At 41.3% G+C, this 26,434-nt stretch overlaps 1 protein-coding gene across 2 annotated transcripts in view; it reads left to right on the top strand.

Annotated features, from left to right (window-relative positions):
- The window catches only part of MAN2B2 (mannosidase alpha class 2B member 2), an 86,399-nt gene that overhangs the window by 18,831 nt on the left and 41,134 nt on the right, over positions 1-26,434 (top strand). For both annotated transcript variants that reach the window (XM_007496762.3, XM_056802404.1), the window contains 5 exons: positions 2,428-2,600; positions 4,812-4,927; positions 12,920-13,097; positions 16,282-16,480; positions 21,946-22,136. In XM_007496762.3, the coding sequence (XP_007496824.1) occupies positions 2,428-2,600; positions 4,812-4,927; positions 12,920-13,097; positions 16,282-16,480; positions 21,946-22,136 (857 nt within the window). The remainder of the gene's footprint in view (positions 1-2,427; positions 2,601-4,811; positions 4,928-12,919; positions 13,098-16,281; positions 16,481-21,945; positions 22,137-26,434) is intronic.

Below are 26,434 nucleotides of genomic sequence, written 5' to 3'. Positions count from 1 at the left end.
GAGTAGCATAGAAATGGAGAAGGGCAAGATGAGAACAGGACAACACAAGGTAGTTCAGTTGGGCTCAAACCTACAGTCAGGGAAAAGATATAAGATGAAGTTAGTCTCAGTGTAAACTAGCTTTGTGACTGTGGGCCAGGCCTCTAATTCTCTGTGCTGCAGTTTCCCCATCTGTATAATGGGTTTGAGGCACAAAATATGCTTGATTTTCTTTCCTGCTCTGAAATTCTATGATTCATCTCTGATAATAGCTTACAGAGAAAAATGCTGAGCTACAGGAAGTTTGAGTGCTTTCCCCAGGGAGTGAAAAGGATGTAATCCACCAATTCCAAGCTGAAGGATTTTTGATTAGTGTGATGAGTCATGTCTAAGAGCCACTCACTGGTATCTTTTTTTCTTTTCCTTAAAGACTGAGATTGAGTTGTTAGACCAAGTCATAATAGCTCATTTCTGGAGTGTTGGCAAGTTTACAGAGTGCTTTCTATCCTGATGATCTTATGAGATGAGAATAAGCATTATTATCCCCATATTACAGATGAGGAAACTGAGTTTCAGAGAGACTAAGTCATTTGTCCATGGTCATAAGACTAGCAAGAGGCAAACCAGGGATTTGAACTCATGCTAAATTCTTTAGAAAAAAAAATCTATGGAGATTGAGGGACAGTATCTTAAAATATAACCTGGGCCTCTGTTTTTATCCCTTTTTTATAGATTGGGTAATTGTGCCTCAGATGGTGAAATAAGAATCTGAGCCAGGACTCATACCTTGGAATTTTAGAGCTAATCAAATGCTTTACTATATGTAAAGAGCTTTGCAAACCAAAAAGCACTATATTAATGCTAACTATTAGATGATGGTGGTGATGGTGATGATGGTTGTGGTGATGGTGATGGTGGCGATGATGGTGATGGTGATGATGGAAGAGTTCTTAGAGCAGAGACAAATGCCTATAAAGTAAGGTAGTATAAGTGTTGTATGTTAGAGGGAAAGGGAGATGACAGGAGATTTGTTGGTGTGGAGAGCTGCTGGGGAGGAACCTTTTCTACTAATGAAGCCTTGGAGAGTTGTCTAGAGGACTGAAAAGTATCCTTTGCAGGGTCATACAACAAATGTGTGTTGGAGGTGGGACTTGAATCTAGTCCAGGTATTCCTGCCTCTAAGGCCAGCTCTCTATCTACCACCCAATGTTTCCTCTCTGATAAGTACTGTTGTTGTTGCTGTTTCAAAGAGGACCAATGACATCACAGGAAGATGTCTTGACTTGGGTGTGAATTAGATTTAAGTAAGGCAGAGTTGCACCAAGTCATCAGCCTCATACAGTCTTCTGGAGTCATCAAAGTACAGTGGCAAGACAGACGTCGGGATAACTGGCGATGACCTGGGTTGCAGTGGACCTTGGCATCTTTGTCAGACCAGGCTCTAAGTGGTCCACAGTACATGCTGCTTCATGGCTGTTGGAACAAATTATTCTCATCCACCTCTTCTTCCAGGGGGAAGTCTTCACATACTTGGAGTAGACATCACTGAACTCACCAATAAGTTTGAGGCCTGTCACTTAAACTCATTCTTGGTTTAGCCTGCCTTCCGAGAAGGTTTTAGTGGGGTGTGGCTGCTACTCATGCTACAGCTTCTTGGAGCCTCAGGTGACAGATGAGTGCCAGGTGGACAACCAAGGTGGATGAGCAGCCCTGAAAAGGTCTCAGGAAGCTCCCACACCAGAGGTACTAGAAAGGGCTTTAGGAGTACAGAGGAGAGAGAGATTCTCTCCATGAGGTACAGGAAGAAGTACCAAGAAAAGCTTTATGGAAGGGGGTCCGAGGTGGGCATTGAAAAGTGGGTAGGTCTCTGATTTATGCAGCAGATTTGCTGAAGCTAAATGTAAATCCTTATTAAATGTTATTTAGTTATCTTCTGTTGATTCAGCCTGGTTAAGTGGAAGTGGTTCTTTGCTTCAACTTGTAATTCTTTTGTCTAATATGTTAACTCTCTTACCCGGAATTCTCTCACTCATCTGAAAATACTATGAGAATGCCTTCTGTGTTTTCATTTAAATCTTTGAACTAGTGGGATTCTAGGTTAAAAATCTAAAGATCCTAATTTTGCTTTAAATAAACACTAGGTTGTGTATTGTTTTAGTAAATTACCCAGAAATAATCTAGTAAAAATGTTTCGGCCATCCCTGCATCCCGGCATCCTCAAAAACAAAAGGCAATCTCCTTGAGGGGAGCAACTTCTCCTTTTATCTTGATATCTCCAAATTTAGCACTGTGTGTATGGTAAACCCTCATTAAATGCCTTTGCTGATCTTCTTTCTCATTGTAACCAAACTCTATCTCCGACCTGCTTCTCTGGCCCAACCTTGCACTATCATTTGAAATAAAGTGGATCAGCATGCTTAGATTTTAAACTCTACCTTGTCTTTGCAGAGGGACATGGATTTTTATATGAAACTTTTGGAGTAAGGCCTCAGTTTTCCTGGCATGTTGATCCCTTTGGAGCATCTGCTGCCACCCCAACTTTGTTCGCACTGGCCGGATTCAATGCCCACCTCATTTCCCGGATCGACTATGACCAAAAAGAGGATATGCAGAAAGCCAAGGTAACATCACTGGGGCCAGATGCTCATTCTGTCTCTTCTTTCCTACCTGGTAGTCTTGGAAAATAAACCTTAAGGAACTGAAAGCTAGTGGAAAGAGCCCTGGACTTGGTATAGTAGGAACAAAGATTGAGTCCTAGTTCCCTGTTGAAACTACTGTGGGACCCTGGGCCCATTGTGTCTCTGGGCTTCCATTTCCTTATCTTTGAAATGGGGATGATAACACTGACCACACAAAGCAGCTATGAATAAAACATTTTGTGAATGCTTTACCTTTACTTCTAGGATAAATGTCAAGCATTCCAACCCTTTACAGCCTGGCTCCATCTTAGATTTCCAGACTTATTATGCACTATTGTATATGTATTTATAAACTCTGTAATCCATCCCAACTCACCTTCTTGCTTTTTTTGCTTTTTTAAACCCTTACCTTCTGTCTTGGGTCAATATGGCTCCAAGGCAGAAGAGTGGTGAGGGCTAGGCAATGGGGGTCAAGTGACTTGCCCAGGGTCACATAGCTGGGAAGTGTCTGAGGCCAGATTTGAACCTAGGACCTCCTGTCTCTAGGCCTGGCTCTCAATCCACTAAGCTACCCAGCTGCCCCCTCCTTCTTGCTTTTTCTAACATCACATAGTATCCCATCTCTGAGCCTTTCCATTGCTGTCCTGCTGTGCCTGGAATGCCCTGCCTCCTCATCTCCACCTCTTTCAATCCCTAGTTTCCTTCAGAGCTCACCCAAGGGACTTCTTCCATAAGAGGCCTTTCCTAAACTCCTATCTTCTAGTACCTTCCCACCAAAATTACCTTATTCTTATTTTTATTTGCTTAGACTATATGCTTTCATATTGCATATACTTAGATGATAGAGAACAGACCATAAAGCTTCTTGAGGGCAGGGAATGGTTCATGTTTTACTTTTGTCTCCTCAGCACTTTATACAGTTCCTGGCATGTAGTAGGCACTTATAAACATTTGTTGATTGCTTGAGTGTTTGTAAACCATAAAGCACTATTTAAATAGGATTTTTGTTAGATTGTAATTTCCTTGAGGCCAGGGGTTGTCTTTGGCCTCTTTTTGTATTCCCTGCTCTTAGTACAATGCCTGGCACACAACAGATGCTTTATAAATGTTTTTTGAATGAATTAACATGGCCACCAAGAGAATCCTTTCCTTCTCTGAGTCTTCCTTTCCTCATCTGTAAAATGAGTATAATAATGCCTTTTCTCCCTTCTCCTTAGTATTGTGAGATTCAACATATATAAAGTATATAAAGAGGGGCAGCTGGGTAGCTCAGTGGATTGAGAGCCAGGCCTAGAGACAGGAGGTCCTAGGTTCAAATCTGGCCTCAGACACTTCCCAGCTATGTGACCCCGGGCAAGTCACTTGACCCCCATTGCTTAGCCCTTACTACTCTTTTGCCTTGGAGCCAATACACAGTATTGACTCCAAGATGGAAGGTAAGGGTTTTAAAAAATAATAAAATAAAATAAAGTATATAAAGCACTTTGTAGTTTCATCATTATTGTCAGTATTAGTGGTTATGCTGCTTGGGGTAAAAAATAGATTTTTGTATGGCATGAAATTAGATGCCAGAACTCAGGCTGACAATTTTTGTCTTTGAGAATTGTCCTTGTGTTGTTTGAAGGGCATCTAATCCATTTGTGGTACAGCCCTGGTGGCTTTCTTAGTACCCTCTTTATCATGTAACCCCTCATTAGCTGCCTCCTGACATGGGCAGAGTGGGTAATGCCACTGAGTTATGAAGACAGAGGTGCTCATTCTCCCTGTGGGGTCTCACAGTCAGTGACCAAGTGGAGATCCAGGTGTGGACATCAGTTCCCTCATCTGAGAATTGAGAATAATATTACCTGCTTCATACCCAGCACTTCGCATATCTTAGAGCCTATAGAAATATCAACTTTTTAAAAAGAGCATTCTCCACTCCATCAACTAATCTTCATATAATATGTTGTACTTGGGTAGAAAACGGATTCTCTGCTTAGTTTCTACTTTCTGGATTCTTCCTTAAGACTGGAAACTCAAAAGAGCTCCAAGACTTGGTCCATTGTTCCTTCTTCCCATACCTTGCCTTCATAGCGTATCTATGGTGATCTCTAGCTATTCCCAGGAAGACACTGCATTGTGGGGGGTGACTGCAAAATCTTCTTAGGCTTCTGATATTCCCCTAACCAATGATCTCATTCTGTGTTTCAGAAGCTTCAGTTTGTGTGGCGAGGGTCTCCGTCTCTAGCCGAAAGTCAGGAAATCTTCACTCATGTTATGGACCAATATAGCTACTGCACCCCTTCATATATCCCTTTTTCCAACAAGTAAGTGAATGTGTTTCTTCCACCCTTTGCACCATCTGCTGGTTACTTTGAGTATCTGACTTGACAGCTTTCCAGCTATATCACAGAATCACTGAATGTCAACCTTGGCTCCAAGCTCAGAGGCTATCCAGGCTAACTCAGAGCTAAAGGGAAGTCCCACTCCCTCTCCCCTATAGCATACTCAATCAGTGGTCACCCAGCCTTTGCTCAAAGTCTTCCCCTGGAGTAGAATCCCCTGGCTCCCTAGGCAGCCCATTTTACTTTGGGATGGTTCTGACTGTTGGGATGCTCTTCCTGACATCAAGCCCAAATCTGCCTCATTTCTACTTCCACTAATTATTTCTACTTTGGGCCAAGCAGCACAAGTATAATTTTCACACCCTTTAAGTGCTTGAAGGCAGAAATGAAATCCCCCCTCAATCTTCTCCACTAAGGCATGCCCACTTCTTCTAACCACTCCTTTTATGACCTAAACTTGAAATTCTTCCTCCTGATTGTCCTCTTCTTAACGGATGCTGGCAGGCTTCTCAGTGTTCTTCCTAAACTACCTTCCAGAACTGAATGTAGAACTCTCAACTGTCCCAAAATCTGACCAGCAGTGGGCACAACAGGACTCATCTCCTCATTGCTGGAAGCTGCATCTCTCTTTGTGTAGCCTAAGGTCACATTAGCTTTCTGGCTTTCATTTTACATTGTTGACTCTTGGTGAACTAATAATCCCCAAAGACCCTCCCACATCTTTTTCGGTCAGTCAGCCAGCAAGCATTTACCAGGAACTCCGCTAAATGCTGGGTATAGAAACTAGAATTTATTGAGCAACCAAGCGACATAGACCTTTACCAGGCATGGTGCTAAACACTGGAGATAGTCATATGTCTTTCAGATAATGAGAGTCAGGGTGGCTTAGCAAATACAGAGGTGGGTCTGGAGTGAGGGAGACTTAGATACAAATCCTACCTCTAACCCTACCAGCCTGACCATGCTCATGTCACATGTGTCTTCAGGCAATTCTCCAAAACTCAATAAGTTATAAACAGATTGTTATCTCAAGATGTGGAGGGAGGGAGGGAGTTTCCATGCTGAAATCACAGTTCTTGGCTTGTGCAGTTATATCAGATAATAACAGTCTTTGAAATTGGCCCTTGTGAGAGGCCTTAGGGTCTGAGGGCTTAGAGCTAGAAGGAATTTTAGGGAACATTTGTTCCAACTTCCTCATTCTACAGACTAGAAAGTAGAAGCCCAGAGAGTTCACCAAACCTGCCTAGAGTCCCACAGGTTGTTAGTAGCAGTGCTGAGGCTTGAACCCAGATCTTCTGCCTCCAAATATAATATACTTTCTTAAAAAAAATTAAATTTCATTCCACAGCATAAATGTCTTGTTCAGTCATTAAGTCATACCCAGCTCTTCCTGACTCCATGGCCGTGTCCATGGAGTTTTCTTGGCAAAGATAATGGAAACGGTTTGCCATCTTCTTCTCCAATGTGCCCCCATTTTACAAATGAAAGAACTGAGACGAATAGGGGTTAACTTGGCCAGATCACCTGACTAGTAAATGCCTGAGCATGGTCAGACCTACTATTAAACAGTATCACTTTAGAAGTTGTTAGGAAGATGTTTTAGAGAAGAGAGCTTTAAGACAGAGATTCTATTTAGAAAATTGTCCAGAGGCAGACAGATAATTCAGTAGATTGAGAACCAGGCCTAGAGATGGGAGATCCTGAGTTCAAATCTGGACTCAGACACTTTCTAGCTATATGACTGTGGGCAAGTCACTTAAACCCCATTGCTTAGCCTTTACTACTCTTCCTCTTTGGAACTGATACATAATATTGATTCTAAGATGGAAGGTAAGGGTTTTAAAAAGAAAAAAAAGTTGTCCCACAGTTCAACTGAAATGTGATAAGGACCTGAACTATGATGGAGAAGTATATGAGAACTTTTGGATAATATTTAGCAATTTCCTCCTCTCCTTACTTCCCTCTTCATTTCCTTCCCTCCCTAACTTGTTTCTTTTCTTCAACAAACCCTTAAAAGCCTCCTTATAGGTAAGCAGTATGCCAAGTCCTGAGGGAGATAGGAGGAATGAGTCCCCCACTGTTAATAATTGTATGACCACAGTAACCCCTTGTCAGTTTCCTTACCTGTTAAATGGGGATAATAAACCCTGCTTTGACTTCTTCCTAGAATTATTTTGAGGATCAGATGAGATAGAATATATAAAAGCACTTTCTAAACTAGGTTTTGCCCTCCTAATGGAATATGGCCTGATGATGATGAAAATGATGTCAGCCTCTGAAAGAATGTGAAGAGCTTTCCTAGTGATTTTCTAGAATGTAGCTCTCGACATGCCAGGGAAGAAGACATCTGCTGTTTTAATAATCCTCCACCCATTGGGTGACCCCTTTTAATTGGATTATGCCTTAGCAACTGACTATTGCCAGCCTCCACCTCTCCCATTGGGTGGAAGCTTGTAGAGCTGTCTGAAAATTGTTTCCTAGGAACTGAGATGGTTTTAAGCAAAATGTTTCTACTCCATTAATCCATCTCCTAGAAACCCGGACTTAAGTCTGTCCAAGCCCATCACTGGGCCGAGCTGGCTTGGCTTCATGACATGTGGATGATATTAGAGCTGCTGAGAGTTATTCACAGGCCCTTGGGTTCCCAGCTAGGAGAAGAGGCAGTCCTGGACTGGCAAGTGCTGTTTTCAGTTGCTGTTTGTGGTCAAGACTAAAGTATCGCCTTCTGAAAAAGACTCTGTGCTTTATTGAATTGGGCTTCATATTTATTCAGGAGGGCCTGCATGTACTTGGCATCATTCCAAGAACATCTTGCCTTCACATAGGACTTTGGAGTGCATGTGACCTCCAAGGAGTTTTACGGAGATTGTAGAATACAAGGGGAACATTTTTAAAACCTTTAAATAATACCAAAGAAATGTGGCTGTAATTATAATAACTCACATTTCCAATGTGTTGGCAAGTTTATAAAGTGCTTTCATCACAGCAGTCTTACGGAGCAGATAGGGATACAGGGTTCTGATCCTGCACTTACTTGGGCATGAAAGCATGGGCAAGTCATAATGTCTCTTGAGCCTCAGTTTCCTTGATACTACAGAGTTGTTAGGACATGTTTTCCAAGCCTTAAATAATTATCCCCAACTTTCAGAGGAGAGACAGAGACTTAGAGTCACTTAGATAAGTGATTTGTCTAAGGCTATTCAGCTAGTAAAGGCTAGAAAGTTAATTCAGACTCAAGTTTTCTGATTCTAAATTTATAATTTTTTCCTAGTATTACCCTACCTTTCAGAAAAGTGGGTTGTAGGCCGGAAACAAAGATGTCTGCAGATCATGCATTTGTGCATACAATACTCACAGTTTAATTCCTATTCCATACAAAACAGTTCTAGTGTTTTTAAGACTCCACAGAAAAGAAAAGCTATCATATACAGCTTTTGCAAAGAGAGACTGCCTTCTTCCTGAGAACAATAACACCCAGAGCTAAAAGGGACTTCAGACATCACCCAGTCCAATCGGGTCAAGCTCAAATAGAAATGAGTCACTAACCTGTTTTAAAATTAATAGTATTACATTTGAATCCCATGGCACTGAGGAGTGTTGTGGTTCACATTCCTGCAGTGGTAGCCACCTCTGATCTAAGCCATTCTCCTCATTTTATATCTGGTGAAACTGAGACTTCTAGAGGATAAATGACTTGTCCAAGGTAACATAAGTAGTTAGTAGTTGAGCTGGGATTTTAATGAAGGGCTTCTAACTTCAACCCCAGGCCTTTTCTCCTGCCTCACACTGACTGCTCCACTTGTGGAACTTTTATTTTAGCTGACTTTTTGTTTTCAATAAATAAACATTTATTCCCCTCTTCAACAAATCAAGCATTTATTAAGCATTGAGTATGTGCCAGATATTGTGCTAGAAGCTGGGGAAGCAGCCTCGACATTGAAGTACCACCCATTCTGTCAAAGAGGACAGCACAGATGCAGAAGCAACCCTGCATTGACCAGCTCCTAAGCTTGCTGGGTAAAACTCTTGTAGTGTCCCCTGGGATGTCCAGGTCTGCCCACAGGGCTTGGTGGAAAGGGGTAGGAGATGATGTAGGTCTCAGTGAGAAGGACTGGCCTAGGACTTCATTAGTAAACTCTCTGATGAGGGAACACTCTACCAGCACAGGTCAGCACCTCCTTGTCTTAGAGAGCTGCCTAGAGCCCTTGGACTTTAAGAGGTTTAAGTGACATTCCCAGATAGGCACAGCCTTTATAGGCAGAGCTCGAACCCAGGTTTCTTGGGTCCAAGGCTGTCTCCATCTACTGCACCATGTTTCTTCTCTCACAGACTTACTTTACTCTCTTAATTGTAACATCTAACATTTATATAGCACTTTAAAATTTACAAGATGCTCTCCTCCTAATGACCAGCAAGACAGGTAGATTAAAATACTCATAGTCCTGTTTTATGAAGGAAACTGAGGTTCACATGGTCAGTGACTTGTTTGTGGACATATGGCATCTAAGTGGCAGGTCCAGATCTGATTCTAGTCCAACCTACTCTGTCCTTAGTCTTTCTCTAAAAAGCCACCCATCTTTGTGTTACAGCACTAGAGCAACATGAGCGAGTAGCTGTTATCAACACTGGAGACTCTGGCTGTTCTCTGCTGGCATGGCATTTTCAGATTGTCCAGTGTCCCCAATGAGCTTCTTGGGAGTGAGAAGGCTGCCTGAGACTCCAGCCTCTCAAAGGCCAGTCTGGTGTGTGTGAGTGAGTGAGTGAGTGTGTGTGTGTGTGTGTGTGTGTGTGTGTGTGATTGGCTACAGGCCACCCTTTATCCTTGCTGAGCTGAGCTGAAATGCTATTTTCCATAAAAGGGAAATTCCCCCCCACTTTTCCCCATTTGGCAATCAGCAATTTCCTCATTTTTCCTCTGTTTCCCTGTGTACCTCTCTGCTATCATCGGCAGGAGCCAAAGCAGCTGGCTCGTTAATAAAGTTATCTGTTCTGTCTGTTCAGCACCCCAGGAAGTGAGTAAGAGGTTGGGATTGGTAGAAGGCGTTGAGTTTGGCCAGAAAGACAACGTTGCCATCAGCTGAGTGATGATACTTTGTTCTCATTGATGGAACATAAGCAGAGTCTTTGCTTTCAGTTTTAATGGTGGCTGTTTGGGGCTTTAAATGGAATCTACCCAGGACCTGTTCCTGTAGGAGAACTTAGAAACCTAGAATGTGGAGCTTAGAGACCGTTTAGTCCAACTTCCTAATTTTATAGAGAAGAAAACTGAGGCCTAAAGACAAGGGACATCAGGCTTGGGCTCTCAGAGATTTTCTAATAATAATAACAATAAGTAATGTTTGTGTAGAGCTTTAAAGTTTACAAATCACTTTACAAATAATCATCTCATTTGATCCTTACAACAGCCCTGACAGGTAGGTATTACTATTATCCCCATTTTATAAATGAAGAAATTGAGGCGGGCAATGGTTAAGTGACTTTCTCAAAATTATATAGTTAGCTAGTGTCTGAAGCTGAATTTGAACTCAGATATTCTTGGTTTAAGGTCCAGCATTCTATCTACTTCAACACCTGGATAAGAATACTAAAGGCTTTTGAGGCAAAATGACTTATCTGAGGTCACACGGTGCAAGTGTTAGAATCAGAATCTCACCTCAGGTACCTTAGCTCCAGGACCAAAGCTATTTAATATAAGAATTAGTACCAGAGGAGCAGCTAGGTGGCTCAGTTAAAGAGTAGCAGGCCTGGAGTCAGGAGGTCTTGGTTTCAATTGTGACCTTAGACACTTTCTAATTGGGTGTCCCTAGGCAAGTCACTTAACCCAATTACCTGGTCCTTACCCTTCTTCTACCTTAGAATCGATATTTAGTGTCAATTCTAAAACAGAAAGTAAAGGTTATTCCTCCACATAAAAAAGAATTAGTACCAAAGGACAGATCACAGAATTGGAGGTGATCTCTTTTCTCACTCCCTTATTTTTCAAGTGACTTGTCCATGGGCTCAGGACTAGTGAGTATCAGAGCCAAGACCTAAACTCAGTTCTTCTGACTCTAAGATGCATCTTGTTTCTAGAACCCAGGTCCTGAATCAATTTCCTGATCAAATGGGATGTTTGTAAAGCATTTAGCATGGTTCCTGGCACATAGTAGATGCTAGATAAAGGCTTATTCCCTTCCTTTCCCCTCTAGCAGTGTAGAGAGGCCCTGCCTGGAAGTGTTTTTATAAAATGTGTAATACAAAAGACATTGAATTACAAAGGAAACCATTTACATTGAAATTTTGGTATTTTGAAATCTATTTCAAAAGTCAAGTTCTTGGACCCCATTCTAGAATAAGTTCTTCAAGCTAGTAAGAACCTTAGAATATAGAATGTTAGAACTGGAAGAAGCCTTAAAGTGTAAGATAGAGATTGTAGAGCTGACTTGTATAGGCCAGCCTTCCATTTTATAGTCAGAAAAACACCAGGAGTGAGGGGGGGGGGAGGGGGGAAGGGGGGCCCAAAGGCACACAGAGAGTTGGTCATGAATCTTAGAGCTGAAAGTGACCTTAGAGGTCATTAGAACAGCCATTCTCAGAAATCAGGATTTAGAACAAGAACCAACTTCTCCTCATTCCCAGCTCATTGCCTTTTTCTCTGACCCATGGAGCTGGCTCCCTGTATATCTAAAAAAATGGCAGAAAGCAAGGGCCAACTTGGTCTCTAGTGAATGAAACTTGATCATCTGAAGAGAAATATCTGTCTCAATATCTACCACCGTTCTCCTTGATTAAAAGCTAATGGACCAGCTTAATGTCCTGTAGAAGCATTATGGGAAAATCCCCCTGGGCATTCCAGTGCTGCTGCTGTGCTTTAAATCTGAGAGATATCATGAGTCTTTATTTCCATATCCCAATTTTAAAAATAATAACAGCCTGGGTTTATAAAGTTCTTAATGCTTCTCAAAACATTTTCCTATCCATTATGTCTCACTCAAGCCTCAGTGACCCCGGGCCTCCTTTATAAAGAGCAAGCCTGGAGACAGCATAGATTGCCAGAGTATGGTTATGTGAGATAGCTATGGTGATGTAAAAATCAGAAAATATGGATAAAAACTGTAAAAAATAGAGAAGGCTACTGGAGCCAGAGAACTAAGTATGCCAGCATCCAGCGGCTCCCTATTATCAACAGGATAAGGTTCAGACTCAGCCTGGCATTTACAGCCTTCCACAGCCCAGCCCCAGCCTCCCTTTCAATCCTGATTTCTTATTTACGTGATAGATGTAAAACACTTTGCAAACCCTAGAGTGCTATATTCTTATTGTTCCCCCACCTCTTTCTGAATCTCCTACTCTTGTCAGACTATTCTGCTGCCCTGAACCAACATCTTATATCCATTCATTCTCTCTCTCTCTCTCTCTCTCTCTCTCTCTCTCTCTCTCTCTCTCTCTCTCTCTCTCTCTCTCTCTCTCTCTCTCCTCTCTCCCTCTCTCCCTCTCTCCCTCTCTCCCTCTCTCCCTCTCTCCCTCTTCCCCCCCTTCCTCTCCCTGCTGCTCTTCAGTCTCCAAGTTTCCTCATCTTTCAAGGTCCAACTTGAATGGCATCTCCAATAGCAGGCCAATCATTGTAGCTAATGTGGCAGATCCAGGTTTCAAACAGAGGGCATTGGGCTCCATAGCCAGCACTTTTTCATTGCACTAAGTCGCTTCTTTTCTTGGCCTAGGTTACTTAGTGTTGGTATTTATCTCTTTACATTCCTCATTAGAAATAATACTAAGTATCATAATAGTTCACATTAATAAGGCCTTGTGTGACTATCTGCCGCAGTAACAAAGACTTACCTTCTTAGGACCTCCATTTGCTTAGCTGTAAAATAGAAATAACAATACATCCCTTCACTCTCTCAAAGGTCTTTTGAGAAGGAAGAGCAGTTGTAGAGGTAAGGGATGTTTTTCTTAGGGTTTCTCAAGTGCTTCCACTGTCTTTTTCCTCCTTAGGTCAGGCTTTTTTTGGAATGGATTTGCAGTTTTCCCCAACCCTCCAGAAGATGGAGTTTACCCCAACATGAGTGTGCCAGTGACAGATACCAACCTCAACCTCTACGCCCAAACCATGGTGGCCAACATCAAGCAGAGGGCAGCCTGGTTCAGGACCCAGGATGTGCTCTGGCCGTGGGTAAGGGAATGGAGTATCACATAACTATAGGGGCAACAAGATATGGCGGGAAACAACTCCGGGCTTAGAAAAGAAAAACCTACTTGTGTTCAAGCCACTTATTAACTGTGTGATCTTGGGTGAATTACTCAGTCTTCCCCATTTCCTTATCTGTCAAATGGGTAAATGATATCTATACTACCTATTTTGTAGGATTGTAAGAATTAAATGAGTCATTAAATTTTCTTTCTTTCCAGCCTTTCTTCTTTTCCATCCTTCCTTCTCCTTTTCTCTCCTTCTTTCCCCTTTTTTCTTCCCTCCCTTCCTTCCTTCAGTCCCTCTTTCCTTCATTCTTTCCTTCTTTCCCTCCTTTCTGCTTCCTTGCTTCTCCCCATCCCCTCTTCATTAATCAAATATTTACTAAGGGCCTATTATGTTCCTTTTATTTTGCTAGGCTCTAGGGATATATAGATGAAAATAAAGCAGTGCCCGTCCTCAAGGAGGTTCCATTCTGCTAAACAGATAGGAATATGTATAAATGTATACAAAATAAATACAAGATGGGGTAGTGGGGAAAAATACTGGGAGCTGGGGAGATCAGGAAAGGCCCAATGCAGGATATGGTATTTGACCTGAGCTTTGAAGAAAGCTGGGGATTCTAAAAGGTGGAATGAAATGGGAGTGCTTTCCAGGCCTGGGTGACTGCCTGTGCAAAGGTACAGAGATGGGAGATGTAATGTCAGGTGTGAGAATTGCAGGAAGGCCACTGTGTTTGGCCCATTATTGAATACCAAAACAGAGGTGGTGGAGGTACAGATAATGTTGATAACAATAGCTTAAAGTTGTATTGTGTTTTATTGTTACATTGGTCTTCACATGCATTATTCTATTAATTCCCTATTCTTATCCATTTAAGATTTATAAAGCACTTACCTCACCAAAGCTCTCTGAGGTCAGGATTGCAAGGATTATTATTCCCTACTTCATATATGAGGGATCTCAGGCCTAGAAAGATTAAGTGGCTGAAGTTATAGAGCTAGAATTTGAACTCAGTGCTCTTCTCAGAACTCCCGGTGCTCTTCCCATCTTGGCACAATGCTAGCAGAGGCATTGGATAGAAAGCACCTGAAGAGGGTGCACTTTGTATTCAAGAAGAGAAAACATAGTCATTGGTGGGCAGAGGAGCTAGGTAAGTGCTTGTCTTTGAGAATCTTAGGAATTCATTAACCAGGAAGCCCATAAAGGGCTGCATTCTGAGTGGTCTGACTAACCACTGGAAACTTCCTTGTTCCTCTTTTAGGAACATTGGAATCTTCTTAGTTGTGATGGGTTATGGCTTGGTGGTTGCCCATCCATATGGAAAAATGATACCTGGCCAGGGCCTGGAGTTCTTTACTTTTTTAAAATGCAGTTTTGTTTAGAACTTTGCTCATACCAGTCTGGGGTGTCATGGTATCATTTCCATTTCACAGATGAGAAAAAGCAGGTGAAACAAAAATGTTCAAAATTGCTCAGCTAGTGAGTAGCAGAGCATGAACTAGAACCCAGATCGCCTAGACCAGGCCTCTCATTTTATGTTTATTGAAGCGAGTTTAACACAGTAGAGGGTGATACTTCCACCTAAAGAGAAGACATTTCCATTTCACTTCAGATCTTCAAGATTCAATTTCTTCCCATATAAAATGAGGCAATTGTACCCTTCCAGTTCCAGGGTAGTTTCCAGTCCTAATGTTAGATTCTTTGTTCTCAGCTTCCTTCCAGCTCTTAACATTCTGTGTTCTGAGGTCCCTGCTAGCTCTAACTGTCTAAGGTCTCCTTCAGTTCCACCATTCTTTGTTTTATGTTCTCAAGTCCCTTCCAACTCTCATGTTCTGCTTTCTATAATCTTAGCCCCCTCCAGCTCTAAAATTCTACATTTTGTGACTTAACCTTTCAGCTCTAACAATATGGAAAGGAGACAGAAAGTCTATAGTATTATATTAGCAGAATGCTTGATTAACAAATACTCTGATCCCATTTCTAAAGAGTCCACCTCAACCATTGATTTTCTTTTTTTTTTTAACCCTTACCTTCCATCTTAGAATCAATAGAGTATTATTGGTTCTAAAACAGAAGGGTTCCACAGGCAGCTGATCCCATGTTTTTGAATACTTTACATTTCAGCCAAAATGACCTACTGGATATTCAGGGAACCATCATCTCATGTCCTTTCACCTTGTCTGGAATATGCTACTTCATCACCATCTCTTAATCCTTAGCCTCCTTCAAGGGCTTAGTTCAGATGCTGCCTCTTACAGGAGAAGGTCGTTCCTGACTCTTAACTCTTCCCCTCCACTAAGTTGTTAGGGCTTTCTCTTTCCCCACATTATCTCGAGTTTACTTACGTTTCTGTGTATGTGTTTTATTTCAGGCCAAGCTAAACGTATTTATAATAATGACTGACATTTATATGGTCATTGAATATGTTCAAAAGTTATAGACACACATTATGTTATTTGATCTTCACAACAACTCTTTGAGGTAGATGCTACAGGAAATATCCCTGTTTTACAGATGAAGAAATTGAAGCTCAAAGAGGCTATATTTTTGTCCATGATCACATAGCTAATCATTGTTGGAGGCAGGTTCACCACTGCACCACATAACAATCCTTGCCTTTCAGGAGCTTTTAGCAGGACTATTTTGCTTTGTCTTTGTATATCTATCACCTAGCATAGTGATTTACACATTGTATATACTTAATAAATGGTTGCTGGATGAATTAATAAAGACCAAAGGCTAAAAAAAGTCTTCTAATTAAGTCTAAAAAGATTTAATTCTATGGCATCTCATATTCTTTAAATTTTTTGCTTGTTTGGTTTCATAAATTCACAGATAATTGTAACTAGAATGAATTCTAGAACAGAAAATGCAGAATGTTAGAACTGGGAGAGACCTTAGAAATTATTTTATTTAATCCCCTCACTTTATCTAAGAGGAGATTGAGGTTAGAGAGGTGAAGACCTAAGTGCCAGTACTAGTTAATAGTCAAAGAAAGATTAAAATCCAGATCATCCCAGACTTGGGCCCCTCCCACTACATTTGTAGGATCTTATGATAGATTTGAGGGACTCACAATTTTTTGTAGACCTTTCATCTATCTTCACAGGCCTTAGGGGGAGACGCTATTGAGCAGGCATTTAACCTTTTTATTTGCAAATTTCAGGGTTGTGACAAGCAGTTCTTTAACTCATCTGTCCAGTTCACCAATATGGATCCATTGCTAGCCTATATTAATAATCATTCTGAAGAGTTTGGAGTCACTGTGGAATATGCTACTGTGGGTGATTACTTCCGTGCTATTCATGATCGAGATGTCACCTGGAGCATACGGAACCAGCAGGATTTTCTTCCCTATTCATCAGGTACTTGCATCATGTGGTTTCCCCCCTATTTGGGGTTACTATATAAATACTTGGGGTTTGTGAGTGTCTTACCAGTGACTTCCATTCAGGGTACTTGGACTTTATCAGAGATCTTACTGTTTTCAGGTTTCAAATCAGTGCAATGAAGTAAGCCTTCATTAATTACCTACTATGTGCAGGGCCCTGGGGATATAAAGTAAAAAACAACAATGCCCTACCCTCAAAGTATTTCTCCTAGGATATTTATGAAAAAGGCAAAAATCCAGGGTGTGTGGTTAAATTCTGCTTTTTGTACCCCTCAGAAAATATTTAGGATGTTGCAAGAGACCTTGAAACAAACTATGTATCACATGGGTAGAGAAGGACTTTGGAGATCACTCAGTCAGAATTGTATGATCTGAGCTGTAAAGAGCTGAAGGGCCACCCAACTAAACCCATACTTGCCCAAGAATCTGTCAGCATTATATCTGACAGCATTGTATCTGACAGTCATCTAACCTTTGCTCAAAAGCCTCTAACAAGGGAGAAACTATTGCATCCCAAGGCAGCCCATTCCATCTTTGGACAGCTTTTCACTGTAAAAAAGATTTCCCTTTTGTCAAAACTAAATTTGCCTTTTTGCAACTTATCCTCATTGATCCCTTAATGCCATTTCCTTCCTTCATGTGACAATATTTTGTAACCTTGAGGACATTTATCATCACTGCTAAGTCTAGACTGAATATCCTAAGTCTTTCAACCTTCTCCTTAACTGTCATGAACTCGAGACCTTTCACCATCCTGGTTGCCTTTCTGTGCAATCTTTCTAGTTTAGCAAATCTTTCCCAGAATTTGGCAACCAGAAATTTAGTTCCTTTTCCTTCCCTGTTTTACAGATAGGAAAATTGAAAGCAGAAAGGGAAATGATTTGGCAAAGATTGTAAAATTTAAGTAGTGACCCAGCTGGGCTTAAAACTAGAGTATCTTTTTTCTTAGTCTACATGGACCACATTGTGTTGCCTCCTAAATGATCAAAAGGAGAGACCAGTGGGTTTGCTGCCTCTTTATGTTTGGAACAAACTTCTGGCTTCCTTCAAGACTCAATTTAAGTACCACCTTTTGCAGGAGACTCTTCCTGTTCCCTTCTTCTCACCTAGTGTTTTTCCATTCTAGGTCCTCCAGTATTAACTTTGTAGATGTCTTGTGTGTCCTTTAACACGAGGGTGTTGTCTTCTCCAATAAACTAGAAGCTCCTTGGGGGCAGGAACTGTGTCATGCTTGCCTTTGAATCTTCAGTAACTAGCATAGGGCCTGATCCTTTGTAGGTGCTTAATAAATGCTTCTTTATTCATTGATTGTTGCTGGGAGCCCCACTAGCCTGTCCTAAGCAACTGGTGCTAATTTCCTAAAATTTTTATTGATATCTTTTGTTTTCAAATCACTTTAACTTACAAATAAATGCTTCTCTCCACCAAGCCATCTCTTGTAACAGGTTTTTTTAAGCAATTGAGCAAAACCAATCAATACTTCAAGTGATGCTGTCAATATATGAAATATTGTATATACTTAATGTCCCATCTCTGCAAAGAATAGAATCGAGAAGTACATTTTCTCAGATGCTGACTTTGGTCAAGCTTGACCATTAATATTACATGGCATCCTGTAAGGCTAATTTACAAGTGGCCTGAATGGTGGTGTGAAAGGCCCCTCTTCGAGACAATTGCTTGAAAAGAGTTCCATTGAGCAGCCCTGCTACCAGGTCAACAAGGCTTCAAGAAAAAAAGGAATCTTTCCCATTCTGATCTTTTCTGAAAGTCAGAGAAATGTAAATACTAAACCTTAATTCCAAAATGCTGATCAAAGGTCCCATGTTCCCTCACTCTCTGAATGGCCGCCCAAGTTGTGAGGGGTCCTTCCCCAGCCCAGGCCCGAGAGCCAGAGTGCCAGGAAGTATCTGGAATTGCTTCTCACCTGCTTCCCTGCAGCCACTAGAGGTCACACACACCTCAGCACATGTTAGAGTGCAAGAACAGCCCACAGTGAGTGACTGACAGTTCAGGAGGGATAACTACAAATGATTGCCCTTCTGTTTGCCCATTTAAAGATGGGATGGAGGAATTCAAGCAGCACAGATTAACTCCAGTTCTCCAGTAGATTGTTTCCTGTTTGCCTCACTGAAGTCACAGAGTAAAGTTGAAGCAGCTCTTCCTGGGACCCAAGAGACGTGGATTCGAGCTCCAGCTCTGTCACTTATCTATACAATGAGCCATTTCATTTGTCTAGTCCTCAGTTTCCTTATCTATCAAAAGAGGAGGCTAGACTAAGTGAATGTTGAGGTCCCTAAAATTCTATGTTCTAAAGCCTCTTCCAGGTCTACCATCTATATTCTAAGTCCCATTCTGTTCATTGTTGTTGGGTCCCTTTTAGCTTTTGCATTCTCTGTTCTGTGTTCTTTAATAAGATTTCTTCTAGCTCAAAAATTCTCTGATGCTCCAAAGTCCCATTTGGCAATAAGACTCAATAGCTGTTAATCACAATTTATTTTCTGTTTGATACAAACCAGCCCTATCCTTTGCCAAATGGCCAAGGCTTTTTTGTGTTTTTCAGAATCATAGATATCCCCTCCTCAGCATCTTTGTTCAGCCTTGTTACCTTTTCTTAGAATGATTTACCTTCCCCAGCCTGCCTATTAAAGTCCTTCTTGTCTATTAAAACCCAGCTCAAATGCTTCCTCCTATCACAATTCTTCCCCCAGAAAGTAACTTCCTTCTTTCTGCCCTTTTCCAAAATGCAGATAACATTTTATATGCTACTTTCTCGAAGACTGGTTGTAAGAGTCAAACAAGATATCTATTATAAACCACTTTGCAGCTTTTAAAGTATTACATATACATGTCAATTATTATTGGTTTTGTTGTTATTACTATCACCAGTTGTACTTGTCTCATTCCGCTTACTTGTTTAAACTCTTTAAGAACAGGGACCATGTCTTTTTATGTCCTGGTATCATGCACGATAAGTATTAAAAAATATTTATTGATTCTATTTATTTAAAGAGCCAAAAGCAAACATGCTGTTTGATCAAGCCCATTCTAATTTACACAAGAGGAAAATTAGGCCCATTTTAGTTGTAGCAAAAAAGGACCCCAGTTCCTCTGACTTTCTGAAGTCACAGAGTGAAGTCAAAACAGTTCTGGCTTACCTTTCCCCCAGAAAAGTGCAAGTCACTTAATCTCAGTTTGCCTTACTTTCCTCACCTGTAAAATGGGGATAATAATAACACCTACCTCTCAGGATTATTGTGAAAATCAAATTAGATAATAATTGTAAAAGTATAATACTTGACATTTAGTAGGCACTATAGAAATAATAAACTGTTCGCTTCCCTCCCTCTTTCCTTCTATGACATCAGTCTTGGGACAAAACAGGTTAAAATTTTTAATGAGGATCTTCAGGGCAAAAAAATTAATGATGAGGTTGAGTCCTTATAATAATGGTAATTATAATTACAGCTGATATTTTCAGTAGTCCCTTAGGGTTTACAAAGCACTTTACATATATTATCTGATTTGATCCTCACAAATGCCCTGGGAAGTAGGTGCTATTATTATCCCCATTTTACAGATGAGGGAACAATCTCTGAGAGGTTGACTTGCCCTGAAGTTGCATAGCTAGTAAGTGTCTGTGTCTGAATTAAAACTCAGGTCTTCCTGACTTCAAGCCCAGCTCTCTGTTCCCAGCCAGTGTTTCATCTATCTCCCCAGCTCTATGGAAGACATTCCAGGTCCCTGTAGAGTTTCAAGTGAGTCTGAGCTCATGTACCCAAAGTAGTGTAGGAAGGTGCACAGTAAAGCTTTGGCTCCTCAGCTAGATCTCAGGAGGAGAGGCCATGCTGCCTACTTCTTCATCTTCTTCCTCTCTTCTCTTACCACCTCTGATGCTGAGCATATAAGCACTTGTCAAAACAAAGATCAACAAAGGAAGAGATCCTTGAGAGGCACTGGAGTGTCATAGAAAGAACACTGGAGTTTAAGTCTGAAGTCCCAGAGTTGGTTACCAGATCTGACATTTTTAAACTGTGTTACCAGGGGAAGCTCATTGAGCCTCAGTTTCCTCATCTGTAAAATAGGCATAAAAGCATGTGCACTACCTACCCTCTATGTTTTTATGTTACTTAGTAAATATTAAGATTTTATTTAAAAAATATGAGCTGGCCCAGTGGGCTGCTTTAGACTCATAGAGTCGAAGACTTGGAGCAGGAAGAAACCAAAAAAAAAGTCCCACCCCTTTATTTTAAAGATGAGGAATCTGAGAAACAAAGAGGTGAAGTGACTTTCTTAATCCCACAGCTAGAAAGAGTAGAGGTAGGATCTGGACACAGGTCATCCTGACACCAAGTTTGGAGCTTTATTCATGATTCTGGAAATGGTCATGGAAGAGTCACTGAATTAGAGGGATAGAAGGTAACTTATTAGCCATCTGGTCTAGTTCAAACGCAAAAGGAATCCCCACCCTGTAACATGCCTGATGATCCTCTAGCCTCTGCTGGAAGAGCTTCAAGAAGGAGGAGCCCACCCCCTCTAAGAAGCCCTCTCTGTTTGGACTGTCCTAGGTTTAAGAGCCTAGCTTCACCTCTTTACAGCTTCTCCCCTTTGCTCCTGGTTCTGTCCTCCAAGGCCACATGCAATAAGTCCAGTCCTTTCTCCCCATGACAACTCTGGATGCTTGAAAACAGCTGTTGTAGTCCTTTGAGTGTTCTCTAGGCTAATCCTGTCCACTTCCTTGAGTCCTCATAGACATGGGCACCAGCCCTCTTCCATCCTGGCTGCTCTTCTCTGGTGGCTCTGGGCTATCTGTGCCTTTCTTAAACTGTGGCAGCACCTAGAGAGTGTACTTTAGGCCATCACATTGAATACCCTTGGCCAGTGCCTAGTTACCCCAGTGCAGGGTATCAAGGGGTCACCGCCTGGCTAGGAGAAGGAGGTAAATGTAGCTGATGCCATGTGCAGCCTTGAGGACCATCCCATTGCTGGCCCCCAACACAGTAAGACACTCATTGCTTTGGCCTTTCCACTGGGGTATTTGAGAGTATTGCAGTAGAAAGGCCACTGATAAGGTGATGTGGTAAATGCTGAGATCTGCTTTTACTTGGGGATAAAAAAGTGTGGTGTGGAGGGAGTAGGGAAGAGAGATGGATAAAGGGTTGGAGGCATGGGTTTGTGTTGGACCTTGGGTCCTTTCCCCTTTTTCTGTGATTTGGGTGGGGTGGAGCTTGAGCATTCATTGACTGCTGCTTCTTTAGTACCCCTTCCCAGAGCTTCTGCCCAGGATGCGGGACCAAGTGATGCTGAAGCTGTGACGTCCTGCCCTGCTCATCCAAGTGGAGTATTCTTGGGTGCTCAGGGGTCCTGGGCCACACATTGCTAGCCGTGTTAAGCTCATCCTTGCCTTTAATACTTGACTGTTTTTCTAACATTCTTCCTTAGAGCCATTTCAAAGCTGGACCGGATTTTATACTTCCCGTAGCTCACTGAAAGGGATCGCCCGGAGAGCAAGCTCCCTTCTTTATGCTGGAGAGTCCATGTTCACCCAGTATGTTCGGAAGAATCCACGAGGTCCTCTGGCTCAACCTGAGTCCTTAGAACAGCTGCAGCAGCTTCGCTGGGCCGTATCAGAGGTAAAATGGCATCTTCGAACAGATATGACATTCCCAAGAGGGACCTTTTCTCCCTTCTTCAGCTAAGTGTAGGATTTGTGAGAGCATCAACTACAGCAACACCATCCGTCATCACAACCACCGAGTCATCTTCTAGTGTCTCTTCTGTTTCAGGGTGACCCTGGCTTCTCAAAGACTATCTCAGCACAAGGCTCCCTCTGGCCGCTTCCCCCAAACTGGAAAAGCTTTGAGTACAAGACCAGGGATGTGCAGCAAGTGTGTTATCAAAGCCCAGCCTTGTCAAGTGCAGAGGCTCAGGCCTGGGCTGATTGTTGAAGGCAAATTCTTTGTCCACAGAACGTGGTGAGAACACTTGCTGCACCCAATAAATCATAGCCTTTTTTAAGCAATAGAGACCTGCTCCACACATTTAGAGCTGGAAGGGACATTAATCCGCATCTAATCCAAGCCCCTCATTTTGGAGACGAGGAAACCAAGGACCAGAGGAATGAGGTGTTTTCCCCCAGATCTCAGAGATTAGTAAGTGGCAGAACCAGGATTTGAATATGGGTCCTTAGATGCCAGATCCTACCCTCTTTCCCCACATCACTTTTTAGGGATCGGTGATATCATAGATGTGCATCTTCCTTCCCTCAGTAATAATAATAATAATAGCCAACATATTTGTAACTCATAAGAGTGAACTTCAAAACCCTTTCCAAGCTATGTTTCATTTGGGCCTCATAGCAGCTTTCTGAAGCAGAATGCAGATGGAATATCCACATTTTATGGATGATGAAACTGAGGTAAAGAGGAAAATTAAATGACTTGCTCATAGTCACCCAGTTAGTATATGGCAAAGAGAATTTGAACCCAGATTTTTCGAATCCCAAGACTGTGACATCAAACCATTTCCTACCCACTGTGCTACCTTAGTAGAGAGTTTAATGAGTTGTGGCGAAACAATTTCTCATCTAGTGGCCAACTTGGAGAACTATTATCTGTAAAATGGAAATAAGGGCACTTACCCTGCCTGAGAGTAATATCAGGATAGATGGGATGATCCCTCCAGGTCCTCTCCACCTCCGAGATCTCTTATTAGAGCTGTGTAATAGGTTAGTGGCCAATAAGGACCTAATTTGTTCCACTTTCAGCTATTTAAAGACATGGTTTTGAGTCAGAGGAGCTTCCCAAACTACAATTCCAAATATTCCCAGGGTTTCATATATTAAATTCTTAGTTCAAGCCCCACAGGTGTTGGGTCCTCAGATGCCAGATCCTACTCTCTTTCCCCTGCATCACCTTTCAGGGATCTGTGATATCATAGATCTTCCTTCCCTCAATAGTGTCAGGATAGATGGAGTGATCCCTCAAGGTCCTCTCCACCTCTAAGGCCTCTCAAGAGAGCTGTGTAACTCACCGTACAGGTCCAGATTATTTTGCTATCCCCTTATTGAGTGTTTAAATGGAAAATTAGGGTTCTAGATCAGGGATATTAACTTTTTTTTAATGTCACAGACCCTTTTATAAACATGGAAAAACCTCTTACTCTCTTCATAGAAGAATATTTTTAAATGCATAAATTAAAGTGCATTGAATTATAAAGGTAACTTGCTTTTATAATTGGGAGTTAGGAAGATCTGGGTTCAAATCTGGCCTCAGACACTTCCTAGCTGTATAACCCCATGTAATTCTTTTAGTTCCAGTTGCCTAGACCTTACTATTCTTCTGCCTTGGTATCAATACTCAGTGTCAATTCTAAGACAGAAGGTAGAGCTTTAAAAAAGAAATACAATTAACAAAATATTTGAAAAACTAAGTTAATGGATTCCCTTATTCTGAGGGGGTTACCATATTGATAATGGACTTAATCAGCTCAGAACTCCCAGCTCAAGCAGTCCACTAGCCTCAGCCTTCCCTGTTGCAGGGATGACAATCTTGAATCACGATGCCTTCTCCCTAAGATGCAGTTCCATGACATTGTTCAGATAAATCAGAAGGAATTATCAGAGGGCATGTCTGTTGTGGTTACTCTCTAGAGGAACTGCTCTATCTTTGGGATGGTAGAGATAAATATTTCCCAACTGATAAACCATGTTGAGTATTTATTGACTTTTGAAACTTTCATTTCTGATACATCTTACTTGTTGAAGCCTATAAACCCAAGAGATAGCATGATGTTGTGGTAGAGAGAGCTGACCTCAGTCATGACAGCCTGTGACCCTGAGCAAATTTCTAAACCAACAAACAAACTGTCTGCATTGGTAAAGGGATTTTCCTCTCCAGGAAGTCCCCAACAACAATGAAAATCAGAGGTTCTGGATTAGAAAACTAATAGTTTCATAAACCTTAAAAACAGGCTCCATCTCTGTACCTCATTCCTCCTTTTGCCCTCTTCTCCTGTTCTTCCTCTATCTTTCTCTCTTCCTCTTGGCCTCTATTTCTTGAATCTTGGAGAAACCCTATGTGTCCAGGCCACTGAGGGCAGAATAATCATCAGTAAAGAGGGGAGACACTGTACAGGTCCATATTCTTGTGGTTCAGGAAACACTGGCCTGGAAGTCACCTGTGTTTATATTTAAAGTTCGTAGCGTAACAGTTGACATTCTCAAGAGGCAAGATTTAAACATTTCTTTCTTATATTTTTTTCAAGTTAGGGCTCTTCTTATTTTTTTTTCCATATTTTTTGTCATGCAAAACACACTTCCATATTGGTCATTGTCATAAAAGCAAAGCCGTACATAATCAAAACCCCAAAATAAAACCAAAAATACACTGATGTGAAAAGTGACTCCGACAGTTCTTTCTCTGAAGGTGGAGAGCATTCCCCGTTATAAGTCTTTCAGGATTGTCCCAGATCATTGCCTTGCTGAGAGTAGCCAAGTTTTCACAAATGATCATCATCTGATATTGTTGTTACTATATTCAGTGTTCTCCCAGTTCTGCTTATTTTTCTCTGCATTAGTTCCCACAGATCTTTCCAACTTTTTCTGAAATCATCTTGTTTATCATTTCTTATAGCATAATAGTATTTCTTATAGTACATTAGTATTCCATTACCAACAAATACCATGATTTGTTCAACCATTCCCCAATTGGTGGACATAACCTTGATTACAAATTCTTTGCCACTACAAAAAGAACAGCTGTAAATATTTTTATACAAGTTGGTCCTTTCTTCTTTTTTATCTCTTTGAGATACAGACCCAATAGTGACTTTATCAGTTCAAAGGGTATGTGCAGTTTTATAGCCCTTTGGGAATAGTTCCAAATTGCCCTCCAGAATAGTTGGATCAATTCACAAATCCACCAACAATGCATTAGTGTCCCAATTTTACCACATCTTCTCTAACATTTACCATTTTTTCTTTACTGTCAATATTTCTTAATTTTTAATTCATTTATTGATTGACTGGCCAAGACATCCTAATATGTTCAAATGGTTATCTCAAAAATCAAGACTCTCACTTCCCTGGCCCAGGGACCTGTATACACTTCTTGGGAGTTCATCATTCATCTCCTCCCTGGAACATCCCAAGACATCTCTAATTGGCAAATGGCTAATTAGGAGGTAGTCCATCAAACTCCCAGTCCCTCCCCAAACCATAAGTAATGGAGCTCACATAGTCAGGAAGAGAATGCTTGTCTCCTATTTCTATTAACCAAATTTTTGATGTCTTAAAAAGTCTTAAAAGTGTTCTAAAAGTCCTAAAAAGAAGATACTCTTCAGAATTTCTAAGGACAAAGAAATTACAAAAAGCAGTAGACTAGATGGAGTCTCTGACAGGAATACAGAGGAATTCTCTCTAATCGATGACCCTGAAAAAGAAATTAATATAATATATGAGAAATAAATTCTCACAATAGTTAACATGGCTGGGTCTTTTTACTCCACAATCTCTCTAGAATATATTCTCAAATCTATAAAGATTCTTCAAGTGCTTGAGCTGGAGCTGACCTTAGAGACCAGCTAGTCTAGCCTAGCAAAGTGTATTATATCAGCTTCATGGTCACTAACCCTCATTACTCTCTAGTGAATCAATCAACAGACATCCTAAGCACCTCCTTTGTGTCAGGTATTGCCCTAAGCTGGAGACACAAAGCAAAGGAGACAGTGTCTTTGAGCACCATTGAGGCACTCACAGTCTGATGTGGAAGACATCAGACAAGAATCAAGTTTATATATATATATGTAATCAAGAATGAAGGGGCTTTGCTTCTCAGACCTTCAGTTTCGCCATCTGCAAGATGAGGAGGATAATATTTGCACTACTTTTGTTATAGGAATTATTATAAGACTCAAGTACTTTCATTGACAT

Source organism: Monodelphis domestica, chromosome 6 (assembly GCF_027887165.1).
Source record: "Monodelphis domestica isolate mMonDom1 chromosome 6, mMonDom1.pri, whole genome shotgun sequence".
NCBI classification, from domain to species: Eukaryota; Metazoa; Chordata; class Mammalia; order Didelphimorphia; family Didelphidae; genus Monodelphis; species Monodelphis domestica.
Note: the sequence above shows the minus strand (reverse complement) of the source record. Positions and strands in the feature narration are given on the sequence as shown.